Below are 14,979 nucleotides of genomic sequence, written 5' to 3'. Positions count from 1 at the left end.
TACAAACTGCCTGTCTCTAGTTTTACAGTTACACACTCGAAAAGGAATAACAAATTAATAATTCATATTAATCGTAGACATCATTGATCATTTCTGTATGTAAATGCAGAACCACTTGAATTATTGTTACTTTTTGAGGCCTTTAAACCTCCATGTTTCTTGGCACAGGGAAGAAATCTCACCTGAGGAAGACCACGGAGAAAAAGCCGCCTACCAGGGAGTCGATAGCCAAGCTGCAGCAGTCGGCCATCTGGAAGATGGAGAACGAGTTCTATGAGTTTACACTGGAGCAGTTTCAGTTCGTCAGGGCCCACGCCGTCAGAGAAAAGGATGGAGAACTCTATCTGCTGGCCCAAAACTACTTCTATGAGAAGATCTACCCCAAGAACTAAGAGACACATACACAGTCATAGAAACGGCTGGAGAGGAACGTCCTTGTACAGGCTTGGCTGTTACAGTCTGAGAAGATAAACTGAAGGAAGTTTGAAAGTGATGTGGTGCTGAAGGAATATTACTCCTGCTGCCTTTGTGGCTGGTTTGTACATGGAAAAGAAGCTGCAGAAGAGTCGGCCACTGAGAATGCGAGCGGTCAAAGTTCTGTTTTCTGTTCCGGCTTTCTTTGTAACAGCCAACTGGCCGGAGAGCCTCAGCAGGTTGTGTCCGCCCGCAGCAGCCATCACTCCCTTTCATTTCCATATCAAAGGTCACCTGTCCTGTTCTGCCGGCATGTGGCCCAGAGATGACCTGACCAACAGCTGGTCTGAGCTCGACCAGTGATTGGTCAAACAGCTGCTGGTCTCTGATCCAGACAAACGTTTTCATCGGCTATGTACTGTTTGTTTGTGTTGGGCTGTGTTTTAACTCTTAACTGTCTTTGTCTTTTTTTATGTCAAGACAGTGGCATTTTGTTGGTGAAACGACATCCACACGCCTCACCACTACTACTAACTTAAAGTGTAAAAAAAAACTGACTACTGTGCTGTATTATTGAATTGAGTTTGAATGAGGGATGGGTTTGAGGTTTTTATGAAATAAAATTAAAATCCTGTGACTACAGACTATTTACTGGAGCCTTGTAGTTGTTTAATACTTTTGTTTTATTATGATTACGGTTATGTGAATGAAACTTGATGGGCAGGTTGGACATGAGAGGAAGAACCCATTACATTTGGTACTGATCAGCCTGATGGTGGCATTGTTATAACCACTTTGATGTTTTGGCTTGTAACGTTGGAACCAGTAAGTCGCAGAATCCAAATTCATTCAAAATCTATTCCTGGATTACTCTGATCTACCCGCATCTATTGATATATGCATTTGTTTTGTATTCCCTCCTATAATTTTTGGTTGGTTGTCACAAATATTTTTATTTAAATTGTCTGGACCAAGCTGGACACATTTATCCCTTTATTTTTTGATATTCCTCTCTATTTTTGCTATATTTGGCTGCCAAATCTGAGTGAGAGTGGTGTATCTCATGAAGGAATTGTTAGAGTGTGTGTGTGTGTGTGTGTGTGTAATCAGATGGCTGCAGAGAAAGTTTTAATACCCACTAATATGATCTCATTTTAATGTTTTCCTGAAGCTGCTTCCATTTAGTTTTTATTGGCCCTTTAGTGAGCATCTGAAAAGACTTTTTACCACCTGACCTGTTTCAGATTAGTTTTATGGATGAAGGTGCTAACGTGTGAGAGGCAGCAAAGGTTCTCCTGCAGGAGATGCACAGGATCTGTTGAAGGTCGATTCACATTAATGCATGAAGAGGTTTTGAGGGCATATATTTATTCAGCACTCAGTGTTTGTGCCCTTCCTACACCAGCCTCTAAAGTGTTGCAGCTTTGTTAGCTAGAACATTAACAACACAGCTTTCTCTTCTGTTTTCACTTTTGATTGCCACAAAATCTACCAAACACTATTTTGGTGCTGTAATCCTGCAGAGGGAGATAAAGAGCTGCCAGGGCTTAGCCTGTCACCTGTGTGTGTGTGTGTGTGTGTGTGTGTGTGTGTGTGTGTGTGTGTGTGTGTGTGTGTGTGTGTGTGTGTGTGTGTGTGTGTGTGTGTGTGTGTGTGTGTGTGTGTGTGTGTGTGTGTGTGTGTGTGTGTTATTGATCTAATTTCACATCCTTGCCAAATTTTCAGGAGATTGTTATACTTTGTTGATGTTGTGATGTCAGTTCTGGGCCATACAACTTTTACTATTTAATTATTCACGCAGTCATAGAACACATTTTGGACTTCAGAGGGGACATATATACTGTATATTACAATAGAATTGCAGAGAATAAGACACACTCAAAGGTACTCAACTCTGAGTTCATTTGGCTTTCCTTCAGTAACATGTTCATGTCAACATGTGACACATTTACCCGCTAACGCCTCTTAGAAACCCCTAGAAAGCTCACAACTGGCCAATCAGAACAAAGCAGAAGAAAGAAAGAAAGAAGGTGGCATTTTAGAGACAGTATCTAAAATTGCCTGTTTTCACTAAATGTGTGCGGCCGCGAAGCAACACATGAAAGTATTGCAAAGGTTTCAAAATTAAATGAAAATAAGATGGGAATCTGTATAATATCTCCCCATTCATTATATAAGCATGTGTAAATTTAACATTTCCTCTAGTCTTAATGTATTTACTTAAAGAAATAAACAAGGGTCACTTACACAGGAAGTTGGATATGGGAAGTAAGAGGGCCTGCCGGGGGATATAGAAAGTTTATATGAGCTGGCGCTGCCATAGAGTGTTGCTGATCCCTGCTCAGATAATGCACAGACAGTCACCAGCTATTGGACATATCCTCATTAATCTCAGATCATTCTACACTTACATTCTACACATTCATTTCTGTTTTCATGAAATTATACAGAAAAACCACAGTTAACAAGCTTAAAAAAGTGATTTCAAGGATGATTCATTCATTCAGCCTTAGGTTCTCAGGAAAGGAGTTCCAGAGCTACAGGGGCAAAAGTTCACTTCATTAAAGCCTCACTCACACAGGGCTTTATTTCCATAAATTTGCCGTAAAATGGGGAGATAGCAGTGTATGAATTTAAGCCAAAACTAGAATGCCAGAAAGTTAGATCCCAGAACAACAAGTGAAAACCAATAACATTGCCGGAATCAATGGCAGAACGAAAGCATAAAGGGGGGTGGGTGTCATGTTGATGTAGTACTCCTGCAACTTCCCACTATTTTTGGCAGTGTGAAAGGTCAACAAAGCAGCAGCAGCAGCACATTTCTTATTAGACAGTATCACATGATGTCACTCAGAACAAAGAAGATAAAAACATGTTTACGGAACAGAAACACTGTCCACAAATCAACACCTGCAGTCTGATCACCCATCATGTCTTGTCAACACTTTCACTTTCAGTCCAGAAACGTCCTTGGATTCCGACATGTGCATTAGACATAAAACAGCAATGACACATTTTGTATGTCACAATACCTGGGAAAGGTCTGACATTGTGAGCAATATAAATGCAGCAATGATTGAACAGTAGACATAACAATAATAGGGTACAATAGTATTTATAATAGTGATAATAAGGAGTAATAATAATGGGTAAAATCTTAATACTAAGTTAAAAACAAGAAAGAAGCGGCTGAAATGGAAGTGAAAGGCCTGATTTAATATTTTAAATTTAGATTTAATACTTTAAAGTTGGAAATAGCTTGATTGGACAACCTAATGAAAAGACATCAGCCATCAGAGGTTATGCTGATGTTTCTAACAGTGCATTTGACATCGCATACTGAGGGGCCTTACATACATGCAGCTGAGAAATCACCATGTTCATTATTTCCTTCATGGCATTCAGGTTGTAAAAGCAGAGCTGGCGAAGGGAGGGGCAACACACACATGTATGTTTCTAAGAAAGGCAGATAGAAACGCTCATCTTGCTGAAATCATCAAATTGTATCGTCTGCATTCCTTCTTCTTATGCATAAACCAGCACAAGCACAACGCCCATTCGGTATAGGCTGTAGCTACTGCAGACAGACTGGATTGATCAATATATGAAAGGTAAAACCGTTATGTGCTGTCTGAAGCATCTGTCAGCATTGAAGAGCGTCACCATGGAAACAGAAAGAAAGGAAGACTAAACCTCTCCAGGGATTTGAACAGGACTGAGCCATTCATAAGTCTACCCAACAAATAAACTCTGTTTATTTATGATTGAACAGTGGTGATGTCCACACCAATAAATATTAAAGGCCAAAGCAACATAAAGAGCAAAGAATAGCTGGTGTCAGAGACATACGGCTGATGATGAGTCCATCCCTGTGGGTTATGTAAGGCTGGCAATCATTCTTCTCACCAAGGTGTGACATGTAATACACTGGCCCCAGTGGAAAAGTGTGTGTTTGTCTAATACATACAGAGCTGTCTTATGCTTTCATCGCAGCAGCTGCTCCTGATCTATCTGACTTGGAAACTTAAAAGTAAATCTTGCCTCTGATTTAATATGGTCTATATTTGAAACTCCAGTAAGGATGTAGCATCTGTATGATCCCTTTGATAGAAATCTTAATTAAGAAATCTGAATCTAAAGGCTGACAGTAATCGTGAGGTTCAGTCTTCTCACAGAATTGGTCTCAGGGAAGGATCTAGATCAATGACAGGCCTGCATGATGGAAGGACTAAGCAGATACTTTATAAGTAGCAGTGCCATAATGGAGAAATGTCCCATTACAATTAAAAGTTGTAGTAATAAACTGTACTCTTACATAAAATCTACTCTACACAGGTTACTTAATTTTTAAAATAAGATCAAAAGAAGACAGCGAAGATCAGTGGGAAGGGCAAAGTAAGGACTGAAGGGCAGCACAAGGAAATAAAATAGGGAAATAATTTCATAAATAGGAATGTAAATGAGGAAATAAGGAGACGCAGAAGAAAAGAAGGAGGAAGAGTGAAATTGTTTAGAGGAACCATTCTTAAGCTGCTTTTCAGAAATGATGACACAGGTCCTGGCTTTCCCATTGCAACTCACGCTTTGAATTGACAACTGCTGCCCAAAAGCTCATTGTCTCTTAAACCCAAATAGCCACATTCTAGACACATGTCACATGGGTATATCCTGTTTTTGGACATATTTAGCTGAGAAAGCTCTACTACTACAATACAAAGTACTTAATAATGTAATATTGCTCTCACAATTAAATCCTTGATCATAATTTGTTGTTTTTTTAAGCAGCTGCTAATGCATAATGGTCCATTACAGTGATGCCAAAACCCTCAAAATAAACTAATTACAATTATCTAGTACAGCTGAGTGCTTATTGCATATAGGCTACTACACATATATTTATTTATTTTATTAACATATGTGATTATCACAATTCAGAGTGTCGTCTGCTATATCAGGGTATGACTGTAGCCTCCTGTGAGAAAGAAAGAAATATAGAATAAATATAAAGGAAAAGGGGAGAAGGACAGAAATAAAGACAGACACAGACAGACAGACAGAGACAGAGACGACAGACAGAAAGAAAGAGTTCTCATATAATGCAAACACTCGAGTAAAGTACTACCATAATATTTTAATACTGAAGTAGGGTAGTTTAGTAGATGTAGTTACTTTCCACATTTGTAGTAAAATGTCATATTAGGTCCTTCACATTCTAAACGATGCAGCACATTCAGTAGTATGTACTAAATCACAACTAAGCAGAATTGATGTTTGCTCAATAACCTATTTGTTTCCAGCAGCCGTGACCCCGTCTCCCCCCCGGCTTCGTATTTCCCTCCCGGTGTATTTACAGGTTATCTGTACATGAAGTAAAGTTGTGGATCACGTGTGTGTGTGTGAGAGCGGAGTGTGTCCGAGCAGGGAGCTCCTCTGGGCGGACACTTCCACCCTAACCACCGCCTCTCTGCCTCTCTGCACCGGGACAGATTTATGCTTCGGCTCTTACTTACGAGTTCCACTCCGCTCTCCGGACCCCTGTTGGACGGTGTGACCGCGAAAAAGCAGCGTGAAGACGACATGGGAAGTCCCGTGTACCCGAGATGACCGATGGTTTGGTCAGAATAACCGCTTGTTTTCGTCGCCAGAGAGGGAAAGTTAAACTCGGGCTTGTTTTTGGGCTTCCAGCTCCTCTCCCCTCTCTCCCTACGAGCTGATTCAAAGGCGAAAACCAAGATGGCTGCCGATTCCGTGCAGGTAGGAAAAGTTGACAACTGTTGCGAAAAGTGCGCAAACTTTATACATTGGGGCAAAACTGACTTTTATTCCACCTTTGTTTCATTCAAAACATGCCTCTGTGAGTCCAAAGTGTTGTTAATTAACGAAGGAGCTGTTCTACATCCCCAAATGCTGTCTGGGAATATCCATGGATTGAGGCCTGGGAAACAATTATCCAAACTATCCTAAAATATCCCGGTTTCACTTCTTGCAGATGAAACCGCGTTAATGAAGCTTATAACCTCTTTAAATCTACGCTATTGTTTATGGAAAAGGTGTAACGTTAGCTTAGCAGAGGTGAACGTACGCTTTGCTCAACGTTTCAAATCAGTAATGTACTTATGTTTGCAAAATAGAGAAGTTACAGTGTGCATAGTGTGTTCATATGCTTCTAGAATTCATATTTAATTTTCATTTTGTAAACAAGGTGCAGCAGGTTTGCATCGTTTGTAAACAGCAAGTGCTCTTTGCTATGTCTGACGTAAGGTTTTACAGGCCGAAAGAAGAGGTTTTAACCAGTAACGTTAAAAAAGTCTTTAATTTATGTTTCGGCAAGTATACAAATGTCATACAGTACGTTTGAGAGTATGAAACAAAAGGATAGCATTGATCTCCTCTCCATTACATTCAATGAGCAGCCATGACTCACAGGATAATGTGGTTTCACTTGAGTGACGTCAGACTCCACTAAAGCTTGATGACAAAACTATTGTCCAAGTGTGTTCACAATCTTTGAATATTTATCTCAGTGTGAGAGTGTGAGAAAAAACAACGACAGAGTGAAACTAGGAAACATCTCATGCTCGTATTTGTCTACATAGGGACTGTTGGAAATGTAACAATGTCTCAGATAATGAAGTAAAATGACAAAGTGAAGTGTAACTAAAGTATAGAATCAGTAGTAGTTGATAATAGTTGTAATAGTTGATTGTTATCAACCTTCCGAAAGGTCTTGTTATATTTATGATAAATCATTTCATTGTCATAACATGAAGAATCTAGAAGCAACTCGTAGTGTAATTCTCCAGATCTGGATCAATATCTAGATTTGAGTTATATTACATCTGTTGATATTCCATCATACAACACACATGAATGTTTTCATTGCAATTTCCATCTTCATTTTTTGAGAAACGCAAAGAAATGTCCATGAATGTCCTTTTGAATTGTCAATGCGAAACCTGGAAATCTAATCGGTCAATCAAAATCTAATCTATATTTACCCAAGTCTAACAAAATGTAAGTGAAATCTGCCCATTACTTTTTGAGATATTTAGCTGACAAAGCGTCAAACAAACAAACACGGATGAAAACACAACATTGGTGGAGAAACCAGCCACAAGATTTGAATGAAATTACACTAAACATTTACAAGGACAAACAGTTGCGTCTGGACTTGTAGTTTATGAATAGGGCCGGAACTAGTGACTACCTCTGTGTGATCAAGTCATTTTGTTCGTTATGCATGGTTATTTTTAATTATTTAGTCATCAGTTCTCTTCTATTGAGTGTAATGTGATGTATTGCAGATTTAGTCCTTCTCTTTTCAGTTTTTTATCAGACCTTGTCAGAAAAACCTCCCAGAGGCTGAATGTTTTCCATGATTTTTGCTGACTGAAACTGATCCACAGGTGTTAATGATGTGTTGTCATGCAGTTATGCTGTTGCACACACACGGGTACTCGGATGATTAATCAGTGCCATGCAGGGATGACCGAGCATGATGAGTTGTCAGTGACTTATTTCTTTGTAAGGTTTGTGTTAGGTTTGCTGAGATTTTCCGCCACGTTTCCTCAATATTTTTTACTGGAGTGACTAGGATCATAGAAAACCACATGACTAGTTTCATCATTAACATCATAAGTGTGGCACATTTGGCAGTGTTGCTTTCTGTGTTAAGTTGTAATTATGTTTAGACCGGAGAGGCCCAGCTCAACCTAACCTGTACTAGTAGTGGTCAATGTGGAGTTCAACTCTGCAGAGCAACAGATAACATCGTTATCAGAACACATAGTTGTACCGTCCTTCTGCCTCAAATGCAACATTTACTCAGCTGTTCTTTATTCTTTTTGGTGGCAGACTTAAGTTTAGTTTCAAACGCAGACGTGAACAAAAAGGATCAGTATCAATAAATAAAAACAAAACTGATAAAAAGCGAACACACAAGCGCCACGTTAGGGTTATCGCTATCTGAGCATATAAAACACATAATACATTTGATCATCACTGCCTCTAGTAGAGCAAAAGTCAAAGCTGACGACAAGAACACTATTCTGAGGAGAAAGGTAGTATTTTATTTATATTTAGCTGAGACAGGTGGAAGAATTCTGGTGTTGTATTTGCCGCTGGGTCCTAAGTGGAGTCCTGTTACGTAGGCGTGTATTTATATTCAGTTTATTTCCCTTGGGATGAGTCCACATCATTACAGAGTAGATTATACACGTATTTGTCGCATTTGTAGGTTGATGTACTGTTATTCGTATGTTTATTAGTACTTATCGACTCAGTTCAAATGAATCCTTGGATAGATTATGGTATATAAGTAACACCTAAAGTGATTTCTATGCCATCTGTTGTTAAAGTGACTTATGTGTGTTTTTGCACCAGGATTTATGATGATTATGCTTTAAAGTGGAGAAGAGGGATTATAACATTTGTTGCAGCTTGGCCATGTGTCGCTATACGTGTGCATGCAGCAGCAGCAGAGTGTCAGAGCGGCATGGTTATTCTGAACAGTGTGTTACGATGACAGCCGCATTGGCAGTAATCTGATACTCGGCCTATGTATTTACAGACCTGAGTAAATCCCTACCTTTACATGCACACGATACTGCAAGGGTTTTCCGTACTACAATTAAGGCAAAAGGTGATCAACCTCTGTGGACGTCTCTGTGTATGAATGACACCTTGTCTTTAAGAGCTCTCCCATTTTAATTTGCATGTAAACGTAACGAATGCGTCCCAAAACACATCGGAGCCATATGATGTTCTGTTTACATGTTCACAACACGTATTCGGTATGTGCCATGCGAGCAAAAACACATCAGCATCAAGTCTCATGCACCTGGTAGTGTAAACATAACGTACAGTAAGAAGGAATCACTTGCAGTTTGGCTCAGCTCAGTATATTCAAGGCTCGTGTGAAGCCTGCTTTTGTAGGATTATTAGCCTGTGTTGCTATTTCTGGTCCTAGCAGCAGCCCTGTACAGTACACTACAGTACAGTACAGCCCAGTCCCTCCAGCTGTGTGTGGGGTAAGGAGAGCCGGTGTCAGGTCTCATGCAGAAACAGCAAGGGCTTGGTTTTTAAGCACGAGTCTGGCTGGTGGCCTCAACTTTTCCATTGTCCTATTGTCTGAAACAAGCTTATTGTTGGACTTGAAGCACTCAGGCTTAAAGTGCAAGTGAACCTGCTTGTACTTGAGGTTCTGACCTAATGTTTGCTTTAACCTCATAGTTTCCTTTCTTGTGTTTGGCACTAAAAGGGCTCCGACAAGTCAGCATGTGTACAAAAGAGCTGCCTCACCTTTAGAACAATATTAACAACGTTATTATTACATATTGTACGTTAACTGCAGCACCTTCATTTGTTTTTGAGTCTTTTACCTCAAGTTAGAGGTTAGTTTGCAAAGCCAAGCTGACACAAGCAGAGTCCCTGCCTCTGTCATAAACTGTTGTCATTGTGTTGTTCAGTTGAAACACTTTGTTGCAATTCCAGCTTCACTTGAACCAAATCAGCCCCGAGTTCCTGGAGTGGCGTCAACTCCTTAGTAGCCAGTAGCAGGAAATGATTAGGGCTGCAAGGGTTGAATATTTTGTTATGTAACTTGTTTTGTTTGATCTCAAATTAAAACAAACCTTGTTGGTCGACATGCTGATTTATTTCCACCTTATCTGATAGCCTTTCGTGGATTTCCTTGCATTGTTGCACTGTGAAACAGGCCCTTTCTGGTGTCCTCATGCTGTCCTCAGACCATGTTGGGAGAAAATGCTGCTACAATGCAAACACGTTCTGATAGGGCAGGGAGCTGGGGAGAGACCTTTTTTTTTCTTTTTTCCTCCACTTCCAGGAGTTGTGACCTCCATTTTACCTGTGAGTCATCACAGAGCCACCAGACCAGACCGGGATGTGTGCAAACTGTACTTTCCTCTGGAGAGAGCTCCTAAAGAAGAGCGGGAGATTTCATAAGGGCCCACACCAACCCCTTATAAAGCTTTACAAACACAGTATTGACAATGCTTTATCCTGGAGATCAATACTTTGGTCAGCAATAGAAAAGATAAATTTCTATGAAACAAGCTGGAATTTTCCAGTTGACTCAGTATGAAGCATCTACGTAGGGTTGATTCCTCATGAAAGGTACAGGTACACAAAAGCACTTACTTTCAAGTTCAGCACTTAAGCTACTTCAGTCTCATCTGCAGTACACTTCACAATGTGGTGAAATGTCTTAGTAATTAAGTACAGTTGTATAGCTTCTCCCCTTTTTCACCACACAAACTGCCTCTTTTGAACGGCCGGTATGATGTTTTTAACTGCGGTTAATTTTAGCCGGCGTCCTCTGGAGTGAGATTAGGCCCCATTCTGGGCTGCTCTGACCTCACAGAGTGAGAGGCTAAGCGGGATTTGGCTGTCGCTCCTCAGACGGTTTATCTTCCCTGTTGATGTCAATGGTCTGTGTGAGGAAGAAAACACAAGTGAAGGAGTTGAAGAGAAACAGGCATTAGGAGACTTTGAGTGAAAGGCTGTGGCTGCGGACGGAGCCCCAGCCAGATATGGACTAGTCCGCCCTTTGTGTCATTGCTCCTAATAGGCAAAAAGGACTTTCGTTAGTATCAGAATGATTTAATTAGCGAGCAGAACATGCGTGGACTGGCTTGTTACACAGATCTAGAGATGGAGTTGGCCGAAGCAGATGATGTTCCGGTAAGGCAGATGCTCAACACAATTATATGAGGCATTGATTTGTAAAGCACTTTGAATTGCCTTGTGATTGAAATGTGCAATACAAATAAAGCTGCCTCGCCTTGTAAAAACATTTATCTAATTTTACCACCTCATCATTGGTCAGATGTAATCTTAACAGTGGACGCATAAAGGGAAGCATTATGTCAATCTGTCCAATCTAAATATGGATTTCTGTATTTTATTCAGGTTGTAATGGGTTGATTGGAACAGGATGCAGATCTTATATTAATTGTGTATTGATGTGTTCTTGTTCAATGAGTGGAATCATTTAATTTTCACACTTTTATCCAGTAGATGGGTGAGAAATTGAAAGAAACAACAGGTTTTGTGGCTGAGAGCAATGAAAGATCTCTACAAAACCAAAGTTCACGGTTCTCTATTATTGTCAAAGCATTGGAACATAGATTGTTGACGTCTGTGGCCGGAAGGAAACGTTTCTTTACCTTCCTCATTTGAAGCTGCCGTCTCTGTTTTCCGATGGCGGGACATCACCACTGTGTTCAACATGACCTTTTAAATCTGAGGCCAGGCAGGAAGTCGCTCCTAATCCTCTCGTTAGTTAAGGTGACTGTTTTAAGGATTCACGTCAATGGTGAACACAGCATCAGTGAAAACACCAGACGGTTGCTCGATGAAGTTAAGGCGACACCACTGCGCCGTGTTGACGTCCTAATACCCAAGTGTGGTACATCCAAATGTGGTGATATGTTCACTTGATGTGAAGGAAGTAGTATTCTATGTGCTCCTCTGAAATATGTTTTTCCTGCTGTACCGACTGCAAAGTAGGGTTACGTGAGGATTGTTCCCCTTAGAATCTCATATCACTGCAGGTGCATAGAGCAGAAATGACGCGCTTAAGGAAGAGCACCTGCACAATCTTTGTTGCTTTATTTATTCACATTACATGTGCAGAAGGGAAGAATAAAGAGATGTTTCAGCACTTGGCTCAGTTGTTGAGAGAGGACAACCCACAGCAAGGATATTGGATAGCAGAGACTTGATTACTTAATTGTGGACACCTGTTGAACGTCATAACCAATCAAAACTCTATGTCTCTGGCTCGCTGTGTCTCTCTCTCTCTCTGGCGCTGTCTGGCTCTCTCTGGCTCTCTCTCATAATTGAAAGACACGGATGCCACTGAACACCGATTTATGAACAACAACTCACTCAATGTCGATACAGAATACAGGACGGAACCAAACCAAAATCTGTATCCCAATGTGCTGCGTCCACATTTTTGGCGAGCTGAGGGCGCACGCTAAGCAGATTTAGGGGAAATCTAGACTTCACAGTACAAGGGTGCTGCGTGGACAGTTATCCTCCAGATGAGACACACTTAAGGGTGGTGAAGTCTGGGACCTGAGGTCGGGCAGAAAATGTACATGTGAGCCATGTGCATTCTAATCTGTGTGTGTTTTAAGATAGCAAATAAATACAGTCGGGCTAATGAATATATGTGTCATAAACAGTATGTTACATCTGTCCATAGTTTGATAGCTGATGGCCAGAAGAAGCTATTTATTTTCTTGTTTGTTGACATACTGGCTTCATAAATTGATATTGTGCAGCCGTATATAGGCAACCAACATTCACAACACGCAAATATAGACATGTGACTGATCGGGTCGGGTGAAAGCGCTCAGAGGCAGCGGTCAGTTAGGAGAGCAGCAGCAGCAGCAGCAGCACTTAACCTGGATTTAAGTTAAACACGCCTTTCTTGTTATATCTGCTGTTATCTTATTTCAAGATAATATTGCACAGTATCTAAGCCAGTCGTCACGTCATACCTTGTGCTTCATGGTAATCTCAATGTTGTAGTTGATGATTAGTAAAGTATGTGAACTGAATCAGAGAAGTTTTATAAGCAAGCGTTTGTGAGATTGATGCATTCTTGCGTTCCTCCTCCACGGTCGTTCCTGCACTACTAGTTAGAGTTAGACGAGTTCCTAATCTGAGTAGAGGAAACGAATGAGTGGAAGAGATCCTAAATCTTAAAGAATCGGTATCTTCTGGATGTGAAAGATACATAACAGAATCCACAGTGTTCCAGAACAACTGGTCCATCTAGCTAAGGAGGGCTCCTTATCCACCATTCATTTCATGAGGATACATTTCCCTCTACCAAATACCAACATTGGATTCAATTTGACCTTGAATTTATCACGTAGGAATGAAGTTTTGGCCGAGGAACAAAAACCGCCGGCCCTCACATCTGCCCCCAAAATCGTGTTCAGTTCTTGTAAAATGTTGCTCCAAAAACGGTGGTATGGTGTATCTGTGAGTGAAGGCAGGAGAGTCTGATGGCTGTTGTTCTGTTACTCCCAAATCTGTGTTTTGTGATTGTGACTGGTAAATGTGACAAGGTAGAGCTCATTTTGTTTAGTTTTGGACTCGAGGTTTTGTCTGTTGAGTGCTTTGTAGCAAAATCTGCATACCCACTGACCTCTGTACGTCTCCTCCTCCTCTCTCTGCTCTCCTCCATCCCATTTTCCTTCTCCTCCTCCCATGCTGACCTTTCCTTCTACCATTACATTCCTCACCTTCCTCTTATCTCCTCTCTCTTTCCTTCTACCTCTCCTTTCGTCCTTCAGGGGGATGCCCGGGGCCAGCTGGTGTCCGAGCGGCTCGGCCTGGGACACAACCTCGACCTGTCCGACACCATGGTCCAACAGAAGCTGGATGAGATCAAGGAGCAGATCCGCCGCGAGATCCGCAAAGAGCTGAAGATCAAAGAAGGGGCAGAGAACCTCCGCAAGGTAAAGCAACGGATTTTAAAACTTATATTACGCTGTTGAAGAAAGACACTCCAACTTTGTCAAATCTCCGGACTATCACCAAATCTGAGCGAATGAACACAGTATTAAACAATCTCCTCTCTTCTCCTCAGGTCACCACAGACAAGAAGAGTCTGGCTTACGTTGACAACATGCTGAAAAAATCGAACAAGAAGGTGGAGGAGCTTCACCAGGAGCTGCAAGAGCTCAACGCCCACATTGTGGTCAAAGACCCAGAAGAACTGTTCGGTAACTGCAGCTCTCTCGTCCTAAAGGATATAAGAAACATTAACCAAGTTGTCAAAACGGTGCACAAGTGACATAGTACTGTACCCTACATCAGCTCTACTCTTAATGTACATAAGAGCAAGGTTACATGTTGGAATATGTTCTTTTTGCAGTGTCATATGAGCTTCATTCGAATAAGAGCAGCACCTATATCAACACACACACTTTCAGTCTTCAGATGTGACTCACTCTCCAGCGGCTGACATTGCCGCATTCCACATTCCACCAACAGATACAATGGGCCGACGATTGTTCCCCTCAGAGGCTGTTGAAAGACTGCTCCTGTGTATTTGTCACCGCCGTTGGAATTTGAGCATTAACCACAACAGCGTGGTTTTGTTACAGCGGTTAACCTTGCCGAGTTGTTTGTAGCGAAGCGGCTGTGTGAAGTCAGGAAGAGAAGGAATGGTGTTTTCCAGCCTGCTCCCATCACATCCCCCTCGTTGACATTAGGAAGTAGATGATGAGGGATGTGTGTGTCGGGGGAGGGGGGATTGTCTTGGTAAATGGTTATCTTAAGTGGGAACAAATTTAGCCTGACTCAGTGACCCCGCATCTGATAAATGAGGGTTTTCTTTTCGGTGACGCAACGGCATCGGAATGTCACCGGCCATCGCAAAAACGATGGCGAGAGGCTGCTGCTGAGCTCCACGGTCATGAGACAATGTTCTTGAAATACATTCAGCTCTCCAATCCGCAAGAGACGGCACTTGTTTCCTGGATAAGTAGGAAGGAGTTTTGTGTACCTCTGCGACCAGCA

At 41.4% G+C, this 14,979-nt stretch overlaps 2 protein-coding genes and 1 long non-coding RNA gene across 5 annotated transcripts in view; 2 read left to right on the top strand and 1 right to left on the bottom strand.

Moving 5' to 3' along the window:
- hs2st1a (heparan sulfate 2-O-sulfotransferase 1a) overlaps positions 1 to 1,051 on the top strand; it is a 19,114-nt gene extending 18,063 nt beyond the window's left edge. For both annotated transcript variants that reach the window (XM_076144565.1, XM_076144564.1), the window contains one exon: positions 169 to 1,051. In XM_076144565.1, the coding sequence (XP_076000680.1) occupies positions 169 to 392 (224 nt within the window). In that variant the 3' untranslated portion in view covers positions 393 to 1,051. The remainder of the gene's footprint in view (positions 1 to 168) is intronic.
- Positions 1 to 6,065, bottom strand: part of LOC142993964 (uncharacterized) — a 6,779-nt gene extending 714 nt beyond the window's left edge. Inside the window, exons 1-2 of the long non-coding RNA XR_012961334.1 lie at positions 5,925 to 6,065; positions 183 to 250 (exon numbers count right to left, since the gene is read on the bottom strand). This is a non-coding gene — a long non-coding RNA (uncharacterized LOC142993964). The remainder of the gene's footprint in view (positions 1 to 182; positions 251 to 5,924) is intronic.
- Positions 5,770 to 14,979, top strand: part of pkn2a (protein kinase N2a) — a 21,449-nt gene continuing 12,239 nt past the window's right edge. For both annotated transcript variants that reach the window (XR_012961333.1, XM_076144563.1), the window contains exons 1-3: positions 5,770 to 6,168; positions 13,749 to 13,913; positions 14,045 to 14,180. Coding sequence is in view for 1 of the 2 variants with exons in the window: in XM_076144563.1 (XP_076000678.1) it covers positions 6,148 to 6,168; positions 13,749 to 13,913; positions 14,045 to 14,180 (322 nt within the window). In the remaining variant the exon portion in view is untranslated. The remainder of the gene's footprint in view (positions 6,169 to 13,748; positions 13,914 to 14,044; positions 14,181 to 14,979) is intronic.

Source organism: Genypterus blacodes, unplaced genomic scaffold, assembly GCF_046128005.1.
Source record: "Genypterus blacodes isolate CSIRO-AG114 ecotype Tasmania unplaced genomic scaffold, CSIRO-AGI_Gbla_v1 ptg000029l_1, whole genome shotgun sequence".
NCBI lineage: Eukaryota > Metazoa > Chordata > Actinopteri > Ophidiiformes > Ophidiidae > Genypterus > Genypterus blacodes.
The sequence above is the reverse complement of the archived record's forward strand: the minus strand, read 5'-3'. Positions and strand labels throughout refer to the sequence as shown.